We start from the raw sequence: 20,524 nt of genomic DNA on the forward strand, positions 1-20,524 counted from the left end.
GGAAGATCTGGTTCATGGAAAATTCTCTTTGCTTTGTTGCAAATCTTAACTTCCAGCTGCCCCTTAGATGTGTGCTCCCCCTGTGTGCAGAGGCATCTGGTTTCCTTCCCCTCCTTTTTCCAGGCCTACTCCAACATCCTCTCCAGTCTAGATGGGGTGCCTCTGAGTTACCATAGAACCTTTTTTTAATAGCATTAGTCACATTTGTTTCTCACTAAGATCCTAGAGGACAGAGACTCCGCATTTTCAACTCTGTTATCACTTAGGAGTTCAAACAGGGTGAATAATGACTTTAGGGTTTAAACATTGAATTCTCATTGATACGCTTGTGGCTTTCTAGGCCAGAATTTCATCTTTGTCTTCTTGTTTATAGTAGGTCTTGAACATCTTGTACATTTACTATAATTTACTATTCCTATCTCTTTGCTTCAAAAGGTAATTTAGGAGTAGGAATCTTCCAAAGTACTTTCCTCAGGGTAAGGTAAGCAAAGCATTCATTTGCTCAACATATACTTAAATTACCTTCTTTGTGTCAGATAATTCTAGGAGGCTGAAGAATAAAAACATAAGTAGTGTACATGTTAAGCCATTTAATCCTCTTGACAATCCATTGAAATAGTACCGTTAGTCCCATTTGACAGATGAAGAAAGCAAGGCCTGGAAAAGTCACACAAATAATGAAACCTGAATGCAAAACTTTTTAACACCTGAGACATGTACAAATAACAAAATAAGGAAAATAGGGAAGTATTTCAGATTCTAGGTAATCTTAAATATCTTGGATTAATATGTAAATGTGATAAATTGGTTGGAGACCTTTTTTTCTTATGAAGGCATTTTCCTTCCCAATATGAAGAAAGTTGAAAACCTTATGATGAAATGTATTCAATAGCTAAAAATGAAGTGGGGGGAGGTACAGTCTAGAGCCACTAGGGGGAGCAGGGACTCAACAAAAAGTGAAGTACAACTGTGCCAAGGAAGCAATGCCTGAACTAGAAGTGTATCTCAGAAGGTAAGGCCAACCCAAATCAATACTTCCTCATGAAAACCTGTTTTCAGGGTCAACTGGATGACTCAAATACAAATATAAACTTAGGTTTGATACTTTGAACCACACAACTTTTATACTTAAATTCCAGTGATTTTCAGATAGGATTGAAGCTTAGATGTTCTCACTCTATCACACTGCCTTTTGGGAGGACATTCTGATGAAAACACTCGTTTTAAAATATTTAAACAAGCATACTAAAGGTGTTTCATTTAAAAAGCATCATTTGGCCTCAAATACAGTAGCTTCCATGGGAAGGATGTCCTGTTGGGGGTCTTCATTTCTTCATGAAGTTGTTACCTGTATTGTTTCCTGCTGCTCTAAGTGCTTTGAAAGACTTGATGTCTCCTTTGACCCTTATATTCCAACTTTCTTATTTTCTCAGGGATGTGAGATCATGCAATCATGGCCAGAAACCAAGAGCCAGATGCTCAACAGACTGAGCCACCGGGTTCCCTGATTTATTTTTTTCTTTTAGTAGGCTTCACACCCAGTGGGAGCCCAATTCAGGGCTCCAACTTATGACCCTGAGATCAAGACTTGAGCTGAGATCAAGAGTCAGATGCTTAGCCTCATAAGCCACCCAGGCGCCCCTAGTACATTCCTTTTATTTTAAATTATTTTTATTTTTTTTAGTACATTCCTTTTAAATGGATAGTAGTTCTGAGGTATGGACTGTGCTACAGTTTGACAGTTCTCTTTGTGATGATGATTAGGTTATTTCTAATTTGTAAATTCGAGTAACATTCTGTATAAGTTTCCTTGCCTGTATGTGCTAAAGTCCTCTAGTTAGATGCTGGTAAGTGCAGTTGCTAGAGTGCAGGGTTGTGGGCATTTTTAGTTTCACTAAAATGTCCATTTGCACGAGCATGCCCGTTTGCATTCTTGCTAGTGTACAAGAGCTCCATTTTTTACATCCTTGTCATACATACTAATTTTTGCCAAGCTGATTGTTTTAACTTGCATTTTCCTGATTGCCAGCAAGTTTAAATATTTTTTGAGAGAGAGGGAGAGTGTGTGGAGGAGGGGGGGAGACAGAATCCTAAGCAGGGTCCATGCAGCACAGAGCCTGAGGTGGGGCTTGATCCCACGACCCTGGGATCATGATCTGAGCTGAAATCCAGAGTCGGACCCTTAACCAACTGAGTCACCCAGGTGCCCCAAATACTTTTTTTCAAATGCATATTGACCATTTCCCATATACACATACCTTGTGTTTAAAGTTAAACTAGGAATATTTACACAGAATACCATCCTCTGAAGTGGTGAACTTTAATACTGTATATAAAAAAAAATCCCAACTTGTTAATACAAGTACATACGTTCTACGATTTTATGCATACATCCATATACATATATCAAGGTAAAAGTCCAATACAAAAAAATAGCTTTTCCTATGGCCAGTGTTCTACAGAATTCAGACTGCAAACTATTTTGTAGTCAAATGAGATTGCAACACACTAAGGCAGGACAGGGCAAAAGCAAATCAGGTCCACAGTATGTTACAGAATATCTTGCATAGCTTACTTGTTCTCACTTGATAATCGCATTTTAGGATTCTGAAGGATTTTTCTTTCTCAATAAATGTATACAAGTTAGTGTATACTTTTTGTCTTTGTTCTATAGCAGACCAGCTCTCTCAGTACTACTTATGTTTTACTTGACAACCTAGAAGTAACAACAGCCTGAGCTTTGGGGCTCTGAACTGCTTTCACTGTCAGCCTTGATATGATGTACAAACATGTAGAGCATTTCAAATCCTCATCTGTATCTCAGGCGATTTTCCAGGGCTTCCATCCTCTGTGTCATTTCTTCTAGTAAATCTCAAATTAAGGAAGAGGAATCTGAATTGCCTGTTTTTATTTACATTCAAATACAAACTTGATTTATCTACATAAAAATTTGTCCTGGAAAATAAAAATTTTTCCACTTCTGTTAAGTTTTTTTTTTTAATTTTTTTAAAGTTCATTCATTTTTAGAGAGCGACAGAGCATGAGTGGGGGAGGGGCAAAGAGAGAGGGAGACACAGAATCCGAAGCAGGCTCCAAGGCTCTAACTGACAGCACAGAGCCCAACATGGGGCTCAAACCCATGGACCGTGAGATCATGACCTGAGCCAATGTCAGATGCTTAATCAACTGAGCCACCCAGGTGCCCCTCTGTTAAGAATTTTTAAACTCTGACTTGAAGGTTTTCATTTAACACATGCTATCAACACTATAAATCTCTTTCAGGTTAAATGTTTCTTTAACATCAAAGCCAGAGAGTTCAGTTAAAATTCTTTCAGAAAAATGTTTAATTCTACTCACATCTGTGTGCTTGTAAAGTAGTTTGCCATAGCACACCTTTGGGAGCCAGAGTGATAATGTTGGGAATGTGAAGAGAAGGATGAGGCCTTAGTAAATAATGTCAGGAAAGAAAAGAGATTGGGGAGTTTTCACCCATGATGCCAGATACAGCGAAAAGGTAGCAGCCTTGAAGTCTTAAGACCTATGCTCTTTTTTTTTTTTTTAATCTAATGTTTATTTTTGAGAGAGAGAATGTGAACAGGGGAGGGGCAGAGAGAGAAGGAGACACAGAAGCAGGCTCCAGGCTCTGAGCTGTCAGCACAGAACCCGATGTGGGGCTCAAGCACAGCGAGATCATGACCTGAGCCAAAATGGACACTTAACCGACTGTGCCACCCAGGGGCCCCTATGCTCTTTTATATGTAACTTCCTTAGTCACTTCTGAAACACCCTCAGAAGTGGGGTGGGAAAAGGCAGAGGAGAGGGGCATTAGAACAAGCATTTGTCTTCAGGTAAGCTCCTTAATCCCCTCCACCCGTCCCATTGGTGACAGAGTGAAAGCCTGGATTCATCACCCACGTTAACCACTGTCAGGTTGTTTTACTTGAGGGAGCATATTTCCAGCTTTCAGAAAGGGAATTGCTACATCTGTTCCTTATTATATCAACCCATTGGCACAGAGATAGTTCAGGATTCAGCCATTTCCCTATAGGCTAATTAATGCATGTGGAGATAGACATCAGCCAGCTTTAGTAAGCTTACTGTAATTTGAAGTTCAGAGCAGCTGGCAGTATAAAAACACTGAATCCTCATTTCTCCATTATCTCAAAGCATTCCTTTTATTTGTAATAATTGGTTTAATGAATCATTGGACCCTGCTGTTCCCTTGATAGCATGTTTCATCTTAGAGTGCTGATATAAAAGATCTCTGCTGCCAAACAAACAAACAAAAAACCCTAGTCTTCTAGAAACTACACACTGACCAACTGTGGCTGCAGTATGGCTTGGGGCCAAAGGAAAGGTCTGGAGTTTAGATGGAGTTTGAAACCCCTTCAGTCCACATTCTTTGCCTGTACTTACTGTACCTTTGATGCACATCAGACCCAGTACATTTCCTTTTCCTCCCAGCAGAGAGGCAGTTAAATTTTCAGTCTGTTTTCTCTTTACTTTGCAGACTTTTACTTTCCTGGCAGACTGGCCTTCCTGCTAAACCCCTAGAACAGCAGATAGCAACTACGTGCTTGACCCTGGCCACGAAGCTTGGCTTGCCCTTGGCTCTCAAACACCTATCAGGTTGCTTAAGTAAAAAAGCCTTTCTGGGAGTTCACTACTCTTGACTTCATGGAAATAGTTTCATTTGATATACACCCACAAATAGTATTTGTGAAGTTTGGTTAAGATTCTTTGCATTGCACATAGAAGCATAATACTAGAAAAGGATATAGCGTTGTGTTAACTTTCTCACTTCTTCATTTGCAAGGTTCTGGAACATTATTAGGTTTTCACATTTGCACTGATCGTGTTTTTCTTCCAAAGGGCTTCCTGAGAAAGCACACGGAAAGTGTTCACTCACCTCTATAACCCACCAGGCTTCCCAGATGCATAATAATAGGACTGAATCAGCATACGGAAGAAACCAAAATGAAGGAACTGTTCAACTTTTTCCGCACAGCCAGATCCAGTAAATACCAGGAAAGGGCCGCGTACACTTCCAACACTGCCTTTCGTGTGGACTGCAGGGAAGGCTGCCCCAGTTTCTTTTCAGTTAATTTTTTTTGAGTTTTCATTTTACTTAAGCTGTTCTCTTATCCTCTATCCTGGTTCCTCCTCCCTCCTTACTTTTCCTCCTCTCAGCTGAGATTGTTGGCAAGCTAAGAGGCTGGTCTCACGTTCCCTTCTAGTAATACTGTATTTGGAATTACCTGAAGATTTTGTTGAATGGAAAAGCTTTTGTGTGGACCGTGAAACACTGTCTTCTTCAAACAGATATCGGTGTTGCACTGCAAAATTAGAACAGGAAAGTAGGTCTCGGATATTTATGGTGACTGGCTCAGATTCTGTAAAGAGAAAGAAAACTGAAGTCAAACCTGCTTACCACGGTTGTGGTTCTAAGACAGCCATCAGCTGTCTCAGTAAGGTACTTGATGTTCCTAGCATGTAGTACACGGCTTTACTTTGGGGACGTACTGTGGCAAAAGACTCAGCAGAGAGGCTATTACCAAATAGGGCTTAAAGTGGAGAGTAAATGTTTCCTATCTGACCAAGGGAAAAAAGCCATAGTTAACGTAATTCAAATCTTACTCACTTTCACTCCTTTACAACTTTTGTCTGAGGGTGGAAGCATCCACCGAAGGTTCTAGAAACACTGCTTTTTAAAATTTACCTATTGGCTTTTTAGGATTTTACCTGTTGGCTGGTGGGCCTTCTTTGGCAGTTCCCCTGCTGGGGAGTCCTGACTTCCGTCGGAGTCTTCCAGAGCTGAGAGGAAAAAGATGACCAACAGGAGTGACAGCTGTCTGCATGCATGTGTGCTCTTTAGGAAACTGGTCCCAGACCAGCTCCTTACCTACCAGCTGTAACCCAGGGGATTTTGGTTTTATTTGGTGACGCCAGTTTCAAGAAGCAATTGGTTCCCAGGGTAATCCAAGATCACTCTGGGGGTGTTCTCTAGTAAGAGAAACCTGGACCCCTCAAGTGCATCTTCCTTAAGAATGCCTCCAAAAATGTCATGTCTACAAGGTGGGTGGGAAAGAAACTTAAAGTTGTCCAAGGACTAAGCTCTAGTGGCAAAGGCTCCACTGGACATTCCAGTTTGAACTAAACAGCCTAGAGGTGAAATCGAATCTACTCGCATCAGAAATTGGAAAGGCCTGGGGTGCCTGAGTGGCTCAGTCGGTTAAGCGTCCGACTTTGGCTCAGATCATGAACTCATGGTTCGTGGGTTCGAGCCCTGTGTCGGGCTCTGTGCTGACAGCTCAGAGCCTGGAGCCTGCTTCGGATTCTGTGTCTCCCTCTCTCTCTGCCCCTCCCCCACTCACACTCTTTTTCTCTCTCAAAAATAAATAAACATCTAAAAAATTTTTTTAAAAAAAGAAGAAATTTGAAAGGCCTTCCCTCCCTGGGTCCCCCTTCATCTCGTTGTTCTTTCCTTTAGAGGAGTGAAACACACGATTTCGCTTGGGATTTTACTGGTGACTGAACCTGGGACATAAGTAGGGGAGCTGGGCAGAGCTGCTATAGAGAAGCTTCCTGGCCCAGGAGTGCAGTGGAGATAAGCAGAGGGAGCTCTTGGACATAACAGAATCTACATTCTGTAAATAGGAGTGCTCCGTGCAGGAAGGCATTCTTTAAATTTGAAATATGAATCCCTTTCCACTCCATCATAGGCATATCCTGAAATTGCGTATCAGCTCTCTGATGTGTATAATGGTTGTTTCTTAGTTAAATGATGATTTCTGTGGGGGTTTTCTGGGGATTAAATATACTGGTGTGTCAAAAGATTTATCATACTGCTCAGCACGCAGCAAGCACTCATCAATTCTAGCTGTTCCTTTTGTCCTCTCTCTCTCCGTTCCCCTTTTTGTGCTTAGTGTTTCCAGGCATTACTGGCCCTGAACACCAGGGAGGCACTTTTTTAAGCACTTTGAAGGAAGAGGTTGAGAATTTCTCATTCAGGGGTCCATGCCGTCCTGTGTGATGTGAGGACCTCTCTTATAGGTAAGCGATAGTACCTTCACATATGCCTTTCTTTAGTTTTTCACTTATCTCTCCCATCGTACTGAAGTCTTCGGCATAGAATAGATGCTTGTCCGTGGGCTCAGAGGCAATCTCTTGTAGTTCTTCCTCAATAGCTTTTCCTACCCCGACAGCATACATAGTTATACCTAAGTTGCAGAGCAAATTAAGAACAAGGGAGTTAGAGCTGTGCTCCCAGGGTCTGGAAGTTGTCTGTATGGCACCCAGAGCCAGGTGGGGATTAAGTGGTGCGACTTGAGGGGTCCATGTCCCCCTCCCTTTATTTCTCCACCATTTCTGTTTTGGCCCTACGGAAAACAAAGAGGGGTTTCCAAGAGGGAGGAAGGTGAAACCTCTGGGGGAAGTTGGGAGCTAGACCACCAACCTGTTGCTCAGCTCAGGGCAAGGTCATTTAACAAACCTGCAGCTTCTGCCTGAATTAGCCTTAGGGATAAAGTAGAAAAGAGCACTATCTTATGGCTTACTAAATGGGAATCTCTTCGGGGAGAATTCTAAGAAACAGGTCAATTTATGACCTTCTAACCTAGATTCTACTTCTCCAAGGTACAGGACAGGATCCTTAAAGGAGGGGTTGGGAGGGCGGGGCAGGGGAAGCTGCTCTCCACTCACAACTCTTGGAAGGACAAAGCCTTATGAGGGGTGCTAACCTGAAAAGGGAAATCTGCAGACCAGTGGAAATCCCCAAAGTGTGAAAGAAAGAACAAACCCAAGTACCAACCTTAGATTTCAACAGGGACATGAAATTGCTCCAAAAGCTTTTCTAAACAACAGAAATCACTAGACTGCCTTCCTCCATAGGTGCTTCACTTGAAAGTAAAACATGGTAAGAACTTAAATTCTGCCTGATTTTCAACATTTTTTTAGCACTGATATCTTGCTCTGGCTAATTCGTTAGGCTAGATTTTTTTTTTTTTAATTTTAAATACACATAAAAATGGCTCTTTAAGCCAAGGGGAAAGAGTTATGTCTTGTTCTAAGTCTGTATAAGGTCAATAGGTGAGTTCAACATATTTGTCCAGGAGCCCAGTGACCTGATCAAACTCCCTAAAAAGGAGAACTACTATTTTAAGATTATATTAGCTATGCATAGGAATAATTAAAGTCATCAGAGGATGTCACTTCAGGTAAATCTTGTTGATTAAAAACTTTTTTTAATGTTTATTTTTGAGAGAGAGAGACATAGCGTGATCTGGGGAGGGGCAGAGAGAAAGGGAGACGCAGAATCTGAAGCAGGCTCCAGGCTCTGAGCTGTCAGCACAGAGCCCGATGCGGGGCTCAAACCCACGAACCATGAAATCAGGACCTGAGATGAAGTCTGATGCTTAACTGACTGAGCCACCTAGGCGCCCCATATCTTGTTGATTTTAGAACCAAATTTCACCTACCACTTACCTGTCTTTGGGTGATTTGTGGAAATTTAAGTAGGGGAAAGAGTAAGGTAGATGGGTCTTAATGGGACAAATAAGAGGGCTAACCACTGTCTTTGGAAACAAGATGCTTCCCCGTGTGCGCTTTAAAAATGCAGGGTAGGGGCGCCTGGGTGGCTCAGTCGGTTAAGTGTCCAACTTCGGCTCAGGTCATGATCTCACAGTTCGTGAGTTCGAGCCCCACGTCGGGCTCTGTGCTGACAGTTCAGAGCCTGGAGCCCGTTTCAGATTCTGTGTCTCCCTCTCTCTCTGCCCCTCCCCTGCTCATGCTCTGTCTCTCTCTGTCTCAAAAATAAACATTAAAAAACATTTAAAAAAAAAAAGTAAAAATGCAGGGTAGAGGTGGGGCACCTGGGTCACGCAGCAGATTCAGCATCCAACTCTTGATCTCAGCTGGCGTCAGGATCTCACAGTTCGTGAGTTCGAGCCCTGCATCAGGCTCTGTGCTGATGGCACAGAGACTGTTTGGGATTTTGTCTCTCCTTTCTCTGCCCCTTCCCCCACTTGTTCTCTCTCTCAAAATAAAGAAATAAACTTAAAAAATGCAGGCTAGTGGGGTTCATGGGTTTGACATGAGCTCTAGCAAGCTAGTCTGGAAGCAGAAGAACTGTGTATGAGCAGCCAGTTTCACAGTCCACTCAGATGATTCAGAACAGGACACTTTTTGTGGCTACTATTCTATTGGGCTAGAGGAAAAGGAGTCAATGTTCTATTCTTGGACAACAGAAAGAGGAGGTACAATACCAATAAAATGGCCTCCTTCACAAAGCGTCGTTGAATGTCAGTGTGAGCCAGCCTTTCTGTGGGGAGGAATGGAGTTCACTAACGGGATTGCTAGTACTTTCTCTCCTTGTTCATTGACTCAGATTAGTCACACACGTCCTATATGCCATGCCTGGTCAGGGAATGGCTCCATAAAGTCTTGGGCGAAGGCCTGGTCTGCACACCCTTTCCCCCCTTATAGGACTTGTTAAAGCAATGCACCCTCAACAAGTTCTTAAAGAAAGTGGCTTTCAAGCAAACTGCTGCAAAGTCTCAAGTTTCCTCATCTCCCCGAGGAATCCAGTCACTTCACCTTACGCTACCTCTCCCGACCATCCTAGCTTTCGGGTTTCCTTTTCGGAAGGCCGTATTCCTCTGCCATACTTCACATCTCTGCACAGCTCACGTGAGCTCAAGCCCCCGTCTCCCCCACCTTAGGCACTGTGCTCGTACCACTGTGCTTGCCTGAATAAGAGCCTAGAGTGGTAATCTCTTCCAACGTTTTGATTTTCTCAGAAGCTAACTTCTGCCTCCTACAAACACAAGAGTGTTCGCTATCAGAAGGCTATTGTGCTTTCAGAGTTCACCTGAAGCACTGGTTTAAAAAAAAAAAAAAAGTATCAGCAAAAGTTCCTCCCACCAGGAATCTATTTTTACCGAACTCTTGAGGTGATTCTAAAGCCACCAGACCAGTGTTTGGAAACGGTCGTATATCTATCTGTGGTTAAACAGCACGTGCAGACTCGCTTCTCTCCCCTGGAGGTCACACACTGGGAAATCGCAGTTGGTGACTACTCAGGCGTGTCTGGCGTCTAGACTAACAGCACAGCCTGCAAGATGCCCGCCTCCCAAGTCCTGGACCCCCGCGGGCTCCCTTTACAGCCTCTAGGTGGCAGTGCAGCACAGGTGAATGAGCACTTGCCGCGAAGCCTCTCCCAGCGCTCAGAGGCTCTCACTCCTGTCACCCACCACCCTTTGACCACCCGGTGAGTTTAAGAAACCCGAACCTGAAGTGATGTAAGCCACACCTCCATCCCTTATTACCGTTGGCCTGGGCTTTACTGGCCCACTCCGAGACGTCATCCTGAGCCCGTCCGTCTGTGAACACGATGGCCACTCTGGGCACCCGTGCGGAGAGAGGTCTGGCCCCTTCTACTTGGGTAAAACTTCTCTCAAACATGTGTTTCAGGGCCAGCCCGGTCATAGAGCCCTTGCCCATGTATTTTATGTGGGCCACGGCTTTCTTCATGTCTTTGGCCGAGCTGAAGTTTCTCAGGGTAAACTCTGTGCGGACCTGCGTGGAATACTGGAGCAGTCCCACGCGAGCAGCTTTGGGGGAAATCGCCAAGGAATCTATAATGCCAGTGACAAACTGCTTCACAATCTCAAAATTCTCTTCTCCGAGGCTCTTGGATCCATCGATCACGAAGACCAGGTCAACTGGGCCTTCAGTGCATCCTGCAGGAAGGAGAGGAAAGGTGAGGTAGTTAAAGGGTCACATAGAAGAAAACTACGCTTCAGTTGGAGGCCGAGCCACTTTGGAGAACTACCTTTGTTCTTCAGATAATACACGGGGCAGGCGGAAGGTGTGGGAGTCAGGAGCCACGATAATTTTCACATTTGCCTTCCCATGTGGCTTGTTAAATTGATAAAAAGAGAGTTTTTCGTAAGCAAAATCACACAACAGAGGCACAAATCATCAGGGGAATCAGGTCCACACCGTGCTCTGGGTCACTGACAGCCAAGTCTGGCAGGGACTATGTCTAGAGTATTGTAGGGCCTGACAGCTTCCAAAAGATTCCTATAACTTCCCTCCAGGAGGGTGACATCACCCCAGTGCTGGCATTCTGACAGACGACAGAGAAGGAAATCCTTAAATTCAGCTCAGCCATCATCTCTTCCAGGGAGTTTTCCCTAGGAACCCAGCTTGTATTACTCTCTCTCTGTGTACCCCTAATAACGGCTAATGTATCCAACAAAAATTGGCTTCTTGAGCACCTGCTTCACGCAAGGCAGCAGGCAGGATTGCAAGAGGGACCAGGGCAAAATCCCTCACATGAAAGTGCTTACAGTCCAGGGTAGTCGGTACAGTAGTCCACACGGCACACTAGCTACCCGAGGATGTGTCGATCTCTCTGGTCTGTAAGTTCCTCCTCTGGTCTCACTTCTGTACCCCCATACCTGGCACGCAGCAGTTGTTCAATAAGTGCTTGTTGGCAGATTAAATGAAAGAGGTGGTGCCCATTGGGGAGCACACCTACAAGTAGCCTCCTGACCTATTCAAGCTGAAAAATGAATCATGACTGTGAATTCTTGATCTACATGGAAGCTATTCAGGCAACTCAGATGGTTGGCAGGAAAGCTCTACGTGACTACTTAAGCAATCTGGCCATGGACAGACTTGTTATTTAGGGCCGCATAAAACAAATTTGCAGATCCTGAATGAATGATCTCATTTCAAACAGTCTACAGTATGCGATATAACATTCTCTTTTATATATCAAGCAGTTGTCTAATATTTGAAAGTAGAGCACAACAATATAAACAATATAAACACGGACACACAAAAGCTAAATTATTTCTGGGCATAGGCCCAAATAATATGCAGTGTGTGCGTGTGTGTGTGTGTGTGTGTGCGCGCGCGCGTGTGCGTGTTGGGGGATTGAGTTCTCCTTTCCCATTAAGTTCTTGTCCCTATTATTTAACTTATTGATTGCTTATTAGTAAAAGAAGAAAGGTCAGTTCAGAGCTTCATTTACATTCACAGCCTATTCTTGAATCGAAAGGAAGGAAGAAAAAAAGAAAGAAAAGAAAGGAAGGGAAGGAAAGGAAAGGGAAGGAAGGAAGGAAGAAAAAAGAAAGGAAGGAAGGAAGGAAGAAAGACTCTCAGGAGGCATGCACAGGGCTCTCTGGCAGATTGCAAAAAGACTGGAATAATTTTCCAGCAGTAGGTCTGTTTTCTCCCCTCCCCCACACACTCTTCTTAACGGAACAAAATCAGTACCTGCAGCCTCCATGCACAGAGGCACAGAAGGCTTCTCCAGGAAATAAGAACACTAGGTAGAGTGGAAGAGCACAAGGGCAAGAAGTGCTAGATTTTTGCTTTCAGACCTGGGAAGAATGATAGCTCCCTTGCTGGCTACTCGTTTGCAGGACGGTCACTCCAACTGCAGCTGAGCATTTTCTTTTGGTAGTTAAGTCACGGAGACTGCAATGGAGCTGTGATTTGCTTTCAGAACGTAATTTTCACAGAGTTCCAGAATTTCAGGGTTGGACAAGACCGTTAAAGTCACTCGTGCAGCCCTCCTGTTGCTTGCATCTTTACAATATCCCTACCCAGCAGCCAGTTCAGCCCGGACCTGAACACCTTTCCTGATGGAGAAGTCATCACTTCACCATTGAAGCCCCATCTCTGGACATCTCTGCGGTTGATGATTACAAGAGCTGCCACTTGTCAAGCAATTAGTATGTGCCAGCACTGGGCTAAGAACCTTCGAATACCTGATCTCATTGATTTCTCATGACATTTCTGTGAGGTATTATCCTCATATTATAGCTGAAGAAACGGACACTCAGAGAAGTTAAATAATTTGTCCAAGTTCACACGAGTACTAGGAATAGGGTCGAAGTCCAGGTTTGCCTGACTCAAAGCTCATGATCTTAACTAATTAATCACATGGCTTCCCTGAAAGTGTCTCTGTCCTGCTTCTGGGCTGTAGTTTCTCTTCACTGTTCTTTCTTTCCCTGGGGCTATGTTATAGGTCATGAATGAAGTCACTGTCACTTTGGCATTTGAACGGTACCTTAGGTCTTTCTCTATAAAGATCCGTCTCTTCCTTTATTTTTCACTTGACATCATACTGAATGAACATTGTCACTGTGATGGTTTCTAAATCCTGCTTGTCACTATCCTTTTTCTTTAAATATGTTTTCCTAAAAAATAATACATATACTGGAACTGAAGTCAAACATTACAAAAGGGTATATGTCTATGTATATATGTATGTGTGTGTATATCTATATCTCTCTATATTTACATAATACAAATAGAAGTGGAATTGCCTTTAAAATATTGCCAGAGGCCCCTGGGTGGCTCAGTCAGTTAAGTGTCCGACTCTTGGTTTCAGCTCAGGTCATGATCTCACAGCTTTGTGGGCTCTGCACTAACAGTGTGGAGCCTTCTTGGGAGTCTCTCTCTCCCTCTCTCTCTGGCCCTCCCCAACTTGTACTGTCTAACTTTAAATTAAAATAAAATATTGCCCAACTGCCCTCCTAAATGTTGGTACCAATTCAGACACCCAGTTGATAACTTTACGACTGCCTATTACACTAGACCTTTGTCAACATAAGGACTCATCAACCTTTCTGATCTCTGTAATAGGTAAGAAAAAAAAAGGTATCACAGCTTTAATCTATCACTATACATCAGCTCTTTTTTAAAAATGGTTTTTATGTTTTATGTTGTGTTTAGAAAGGTCTTCTCTATTCTGAGATCATAAAATAATTTTCTTAAGATTTTTTTTCTGCTACCTTGGATGGGTTTTTTTGGTTTTTGTTTTATTGGCTTTTTGTTTGTTTGTTTTTTAATGTTTAAACTTTGCTCTATCTCTCTCTTCCTAAAATGCAATGCTCAGAACTGAATGTCATTCCCTGGCACAGAGCAGAAGACAAGTCTTACCTCTTTGTTTCCAGATATTCTTATTCACCCTAAGATTACTCTAGCCTTTTGGCTGATAGTGAACTTGCTGTCAAGTAAAACCAAAAGTTTTTCCACAGGTGCTTTAGTTAAGCTCCATTATGAGACAAGCAGAGAGGTGAGGGATTTGTTTCCTGAAAATACTCCAAAGAGCAATTGCTCCCAAACCAAATTAAAGCAGAAATCCAAGTTCAGATCACTTACTCTTGCACCGTCTTCCATCCTCAGCTAGAACAAATCCCTCTGAGCATTTGCAGATGTAGGAGTTGCCACGATTAACACAAATGTGTTCACAGCCGTGGTAGGTCGATTTGCAGATATCCTTCCCTGAGGGAAATGCAGAGAGTTGAGAAACCCCATCCGTGCAGGAATGAGCCGGACTGAATGGTCAAGTCAGGACAGGTCACAGAAGGAATCCATTTTCAAAAAACCCATCCTTATTATAAAGGAGAATTAAGCCTTTTTTATTAAGAATTTTTTTTAGTGTTTATTATTTATTTTTGAGAGAGATAGAGAGCACGAGCAGGGGAGGGGCAGAGAGAGAGAGGGAGACACAGAATCCAAAGCAGGCTCCAGGCCCTGAGCTGTCAGCACAGAGCCCGACGTGGGGCTCGAACCCACGAGCCGTGAGATCATGACCTGAGCCGAAGTCGGACACTTAACCGACTGAGCCACCCAGGCATTCCTAGACCTTCTTCGTTTTAATACTCAGGACAGGGAGTGGAAAGGGAGGAGTTTCCTCTCAGAAAGCCCCAGCCCCCACAAGCCTGAATGGTAAGATGGGTGAGCGGGTGTCCTGTGTTTCTTATTAATTTTTAGAATCATATGAAGTTGCTTTGGGTTTTGATTTTCCCAAGCTACTGATTTTTCCCCGTAGATATCCCAAACACCCCAGCCTTAATTAATGAACATTTCTAATGTGTGAGGTACTTGAAACATTTCAGAGTAGTCACACCCTTCAAGCTTCACAACGTCCTGTGAGGAGAGGAAAGCAGGCACAATTAGAGCTGTGTATATATGAAGAAACTCAGAAAATGTCGTGGAGTTGCCCGAGGTCAACACGGCAAGTTGAGAGCACGGCTGAGACGGCTGTCCCCTGTGCACTCCTCCCCCATCACATGAAAGCCTGTGGCTCTTTTCTGTCGTTAGCTCCCTAGAAAGAAAGCTTCCGGTAGAACGGGGTTAGTCACTCCAGATCCCCCCAGAAGTGGGAATGGGGGTGTCTGACCTAGTGACCAAATTCCAAGAAGTAGGCGTCGTGCCCGGTGTACAAGTGTATAACCGCTCAACTTACTGAGCAAAAAACACGCTGCAGGAACAAATGGTGTCCGTGTGGACACCTGCGTTTACAGAAATAAAATCATGAGCCGACAGCTCGGGCAGACACAAGGAGCAGAGCCGCGGACGTGGTCCCCACAGTTCAGAGTGAAGGCAAGACAGGAGGGTGCAGGGAGGCCTGCAGACTTCTGCCAGGGTCCCACGGGCATCCCTGGACTCAGCCGTTCCAACAGAACTCTTGCTAAAGGTAGAAGCCCCTCTTCCCAGTGAGGAATGAGGAACGTGGGCTCCACTCAACCTGGCTTTACTGACATGTGGGACGCCCCCAGTTGTCTCAAGGGGAGTCTGGGAGGAGATTCCCCCAAATCAACTTCAAAAGCAAATGCACTGATTTTGTCTTAACTAAAACAGAGCCATCCTGCCCACTGGAGCAGAGTGTCATAAAAGCAAGACGGCTTCAAAAGTCCCCCAAATAGGGATTAGCAGCTCAGAATCTCACAGTGGAGAAAGATCCCTGCCCTGTGCTCTCCTAATGCCCACTCCACTGGGTGCACGTGTCTCCATCTGTCTCTCTCTGGATGCTGTGATGGTTCATTTTATTTGTCACCTTGTCTAGGCTATGGTGCCCAGCTATTTGGTCGAACACCAGTCTAGATGTTGCTGTGAAGGTATTTTTTAGATGAGATTAACATGTCAATCATTAGACTTTGAGTAAAGCAGAATACGGTCCATAGAGCTGGCCTCATGCAACCATTTGGAGGCTTTAAAAGACAGAAGACTGGGGGAGCCTGGGTGACTCGGTCGGTTAAGCATCCGACTCTTGGTTTCAGCTCAGGTCATGATCTCATGGTTCGTGAGTTTGAGCCCCGCATCAGGCTTTGTGTTGACAGCATGGAGCCTACTTGGGAATCTCTCTCTCTCTCTCTCTCTCTCTCTCTCTCTCTCTCTCCCTCCCCAGCTCTCTCACAAACTCTCTCTCTCAAAATAAATAATTTTTAACAAAAAAGAGAGAGAGAAAGAAGACTGAATCCCTGTCACCTGTACCCCAAGGAAGAAGGAATTCTGCTTCCAGACTGCCTGTGGATAAAAGCTGCAACATCAGTTCTTCCTAGGTCTCCAGTCTGCTACCCTGCCCTGATATCAGATTTTCTCTCTCTCTCCATCTGCCTCTATCTCTGTAAATATGCGTACACACACACACACACACACACACACACACACACACACACACATCCTATTGGTTCTGTTTCTTTGGGGAAGCCCTAATACACCTTCTAAGTAAACTCTCACAACCTGTACCGAGTGACATACAGAAGAAAATGGTAGAGGAAAATGGATAAATAAAACCCACAGAGGGGCGCCTGGGTGGCTCAGTCGGTTGAGCGTCTGACTTCGGCTCAGGTCATGATCTCACGGTCCGTGAGTTCAAGCCCCACGTCAGGCTCTGTGCTGACAGCTCAGAGCCTGGAGCCTGCTTCGGATTCTGTGTCTCCCTCTCTCTCTGCCCCTCCCCCGCTCATGCTCTGTCTCTCTCTGTACCTCAAAAATGAATAAACATTAAAAAAATATCTAAAACCTACAGAAAATCCCTTAGTCCCTCTCTCACCCTCTACCCTTACTTATAAGGTCTTCCAAGAAGAAAAAGCACTGTAATTATCCTTGGATCCTCATAGTGATTGCTGGCAGAGATTCTAACTGTCCAATGATTAGCCAGGCTCTGTGGGAGGCTCTGGGCATCCACATACTGGTTGTGGAAGGGCCAGCAACTGGGAGAAAACGGACAGAAGCCAAGAGCCTGACAGCTCAGGACCTTGACCGAGAAATTCCTGAAGAATTAAGTCTGCTCCCCAACAAACACTTTCAGAGCACCCAAGGCAGGAACCTGTCATTGTAACATTGATTATAAAGGAAGATTTTAAATATTAAATGAAGCTATGTAACTGTCCAAGTCCCACAGACGGAAAAGTTCATCTCTACCTTGAGGCCACTTACTTCTGCAGCGTTTCCCGTCCTCGGCAAGCCGGAACCCCTCCCGGCACTTGCAGATGTACGACTCATCACTGTTCACGCAAACGTGCTCGCAGCCATGGTCTACAGCTTGGCAGACATCTTTCCCTGGGGACAGCACAGCAAGTTACAACAATTTCGCCAACAGAAATCTCCCCCAAGCTTCACCTTGGAGGATCCATCCACCTCGGCCACCACATACCCTGGGGCTCCTCGAGCTCAGTGGTCCATGGGAGGAAGATAAAATTGAGGATGAAGTTCAGTGGCTCTAATTTAGCTTCTTCAAACTTCCTCAGTATCACCCCCCCCCCCCACACACACACACACCAGCACCTACTTCGGTGTCTCATTAAATTCATTCAATCATCAGCTTTCTGCAGATGCAGTTTCTGATATCAAAAGGAAACACCTTTGGTATGTCATGATTACTTAGAAGATTAAACCTCAATTTAGATTAGTGCCACTGAAATCTAATTTTGGCTTTGTCCCTGACACATGACTTTAGAGAATCACTTAACCTCTTGGAGCCTTATGTTTCCTGTAATAATTCCAGTTACCTATGTTTTCTTCAAATCTATCAACACGAGTTGCTCTTTGTAAAGTGCTTTGAGAAGCTTGTGGAGAAAATGACCGATAGGGATGAAAATCATTTGCTCAGAGTTACACGCTCCCCTTTGGATTAAACAGAGGCGTATCATGGCCCCTCGAAGAGACTTTGCTTTCTGGGATGTAAGAATAGACTCATCATAAGGTAGTCTCTGTGAGAGATTCGTGCTACCAGCAATAACAATATTATTAAAGATGAATACGGGCGCCTGGGTGGCTCAGTCAGTCAGGCATCCAATCTTGACTTTGGCTCAGGTCAGGATCTCACAGTTCATGAGTTTGAGCCCTTCATCCAGCTCTGTGTTAACAGTGTGGAGTCCATTTGGGATTCTCTGTCTCTCTGTCTCTCTCTCAAAAATAAATACATAAACTTAAAAAAAAAAAAAAGATAAGCAAAGAGAAGCTCAGAGAAGTTAAGCAACTTGTCCAGCTAATAAATGATCTTGGGATTTCTTGGATTTCAGACTGTCTTTCTATTAGAGCATAACCGCTAAATCACTGCTTCTTGCCACAGGGTATAAATAAGCAACTTCACTTGTAGCTCTAACATTGACTTTTTTCATTCGTCCATGTGTTTGTTTGTTTTCTTTCAACGGACTTCATTTTTTAGAACAGTTTTAGATTTAGAGAACCTGGGAAGATAGCCCAGAGAGTTCCTACAGACTCCATATCCAGTTCCACTAGTGTGGGCATCTTACATTAGTGTGATACATTTGTTACAATAAACGGACCAATACTGATACATGAATACCAACTAAAGTCCCTGGTTGGTTTACCTTTCCTTAGTTTTTACCTTTTTTCTGATTCCATCCAGGGCCCCACATTACATTTAGTAGTCGTGTGGCATTGGCTCCGGGGGATAACTGATTTAAACAGAGATCAGGAAGGCGGAATTCATGCAGAGAGCAGACACAGGAATGTGAGGCAACTCCAGCAGAAACTTACTTTTGCAGGTTTTCCCATCTTCCCGGAGTATATAGCCTTCAAAGCACTGGCACACAAAAGAGTCTCCCCTGCTCACACACGAATGTTCACAACCATGGTCGCCCAGAGCACAGGGGTCCAATTCTGAGAATCCAGTTGGAATAAGAAAAACAGAAGAAGGAAATGATTCATACATACATCAGTGACTTATTCAATCTTAAAAGACATTTTAGACACCTTAAATTAAAGCAGTGTCTTATCCCACAATGCACGTTTCAAAACAGAAAACGTGTCTACGAACAAAAATTGTTCATATATAGTGAATAAGACAAAATCGTCTCCATAGGAAAAATGAACAAAAGACATGAAATACCATTCATAACAGGAGAGATATAAATGGCTTATAAATACTAGAAAATAAGTTCACTGGCTATCATATATGACTGTAACAATAACTTACCTACGTATCTACTCATGTATGCACGTATGTGTCACCCTTAGGTAATCCACTCTTCACTTGTCCATTCAGTCATCAACTACTTCCCGAGCCCCTACTCCCAGTCAGGCACCCTCCTAGGCTCTGGGGATTTAACAAGGAATAAAACAAAGTTCCTGCTGTTGAGAAGCTTACATTGGACAGCAGGCGTGGGAAGGGAAGGGGGGAGACAGATAGACAAATCTATGTATCAGATGGGCAAAGCGCCACGGAGAAAAGCAGGATAAGGGAGTGAGAACGTGCCCCGCGTTGGGCTCTGTGCTGACAGCTCGGAGCCTGGAGCCCGCTTTGGATTCTGTGTCTCCCTCTCTCTCTGCCCCTCCCCCACTTGCGCCCTGTGTCCCTCTGTCTCAAAAATAAACATTAAAAAAAAATTAAAAAAAAAAAAAAGGAGCCCTCGGCGTGGGCGAAGATGGAGGACGGAAAGCTGGAAGAAACCTCCCACAATATGCCTGGTGGCCCCGACCTGGATGGTGGCACGTGGTCAGACTGTTGGCTGATTTACTGAAGGTAGAGCCCACACGCTTTGCTGATGGGATGATATGAAGGGGCCACCTTCATATGGATGTGACGGAAGAGTCACGGATCACTGAGCTTGTGGGACACAGAACGAATGGCTTTGCCGTCCACAGGGCTGGCGTGGCTTCTGTTAGTGCATCTGTGCAAACCAAGCTGACGTTGGAGAAGTCTGACACTGAGGACATGTGGGAAGTGACTTTTTATAAGAACGACACCCAGTTCCGAGAGTCGACGCCAATCATTTCAGATCGAGAAGAATTTTACTGACGTCGTTAAATAAAGGCTCCGAAGTACATAATCACTGCTATAATCAGTCACGGACCACACATTTATTTCTAAGCCATTTTTGCAGTATTTCTTTTTCGGAGGGGAGTCCTGAGAAGCACCCTGTGGGGTAGTGAAGGCAGCTGTTGTTATTCTCACTTACCAGCTGGGAGCCGAAGTTTGGGAAGGTTAATGGCTTGCCAAGGTCAATTGCTACTAAGTGATACCGCCAAGACTCAAAATGTAATCTTCTGATAATAAATTGCACGTTTTCCCCAACGACACTGCATTGCTGTCTCCTAAAGTGAGCTTTCAAACACGGAGGGAAATTTGCCTGTGTCTTCCTTTGGGCGGAAGTGCTGCCAGAACCTTTGACCGATGGGAGAATGTTACAGTAACTAAAATGATAACTGCAGAAGAGAGTCGAAGCAGAGCTGGGCTGTCCGGTTTGCT

The 20,524-nt window shown here is 44.1% G+C and overlaps 1 protein-coding gene across 2 annotated transcripts in view; it reads right to left on the minus strand.

Moving 5' to 3' along the window:
• Positions 1–2,454: 2,454 nt before the first annotated feature.
• MATN2 (matrilin 2) overlaps positions 2,455–20,524 on the minus strand; it is a 134,272-nt gene continuing 116,202 nt past the window's right edge. Inside the window, exons 11-19 of one of the 2 annotated variants that reach the window (XM_049633050.1) lie at positions 18,814–18,936; positions 17,248–17,370; positions 14,182–14,304; positions 10,326–10,739; positions 7,068–7,220; positions 5,743–5,814; positions 5,259–5,336; positions 4,780–4,878; positions 2,455–2,865 (exon numbers count right to left, since the gene is read on the minus strand). In XM_049633050.1, the coding sequence (XP_049489007.1) occupies positions 2,810–2,865; positions 4,780–4,878; positions 5,259–5,336; positions 5,743–5,814; positions 7,068–7,220; positions 10,326–10,739; positions 14,182–14,304; positions 17,248–17,370; positions 18,814–18,936 (1,241 nt within the window). In that variant the 3' untranslated portion in view covers positions 2,455–2,809. Of the gene's footprint in view, positions 2,866–4,779; positions 4,879–5,258; positions 5,394–5,742; positions 5,815–7,067; positions 7,221–10,325; positions 10,740–14,181; positions 14,305–17,247; positions 17,371–18,813; positions 18,937–20,524 lie in introns of both variants that reach the window. The other variant, XM_049633049.1, reaches the window with a different exon arrangement.

The sequence above is a fragment of the Panthera uncia genome, chromosome F2 (assembly GCF_023721935.1).
Source record: "Panthera uncia isolate 11264 chromosome F2, Puncia_PCG_1.0, whole genome shotgun sequence".
Lineage (NCBI taxonomy): Eukaryota > Metazoa > Chordata > Mammalia > Carnivora > Felidae > Panthera > Panthera uncia.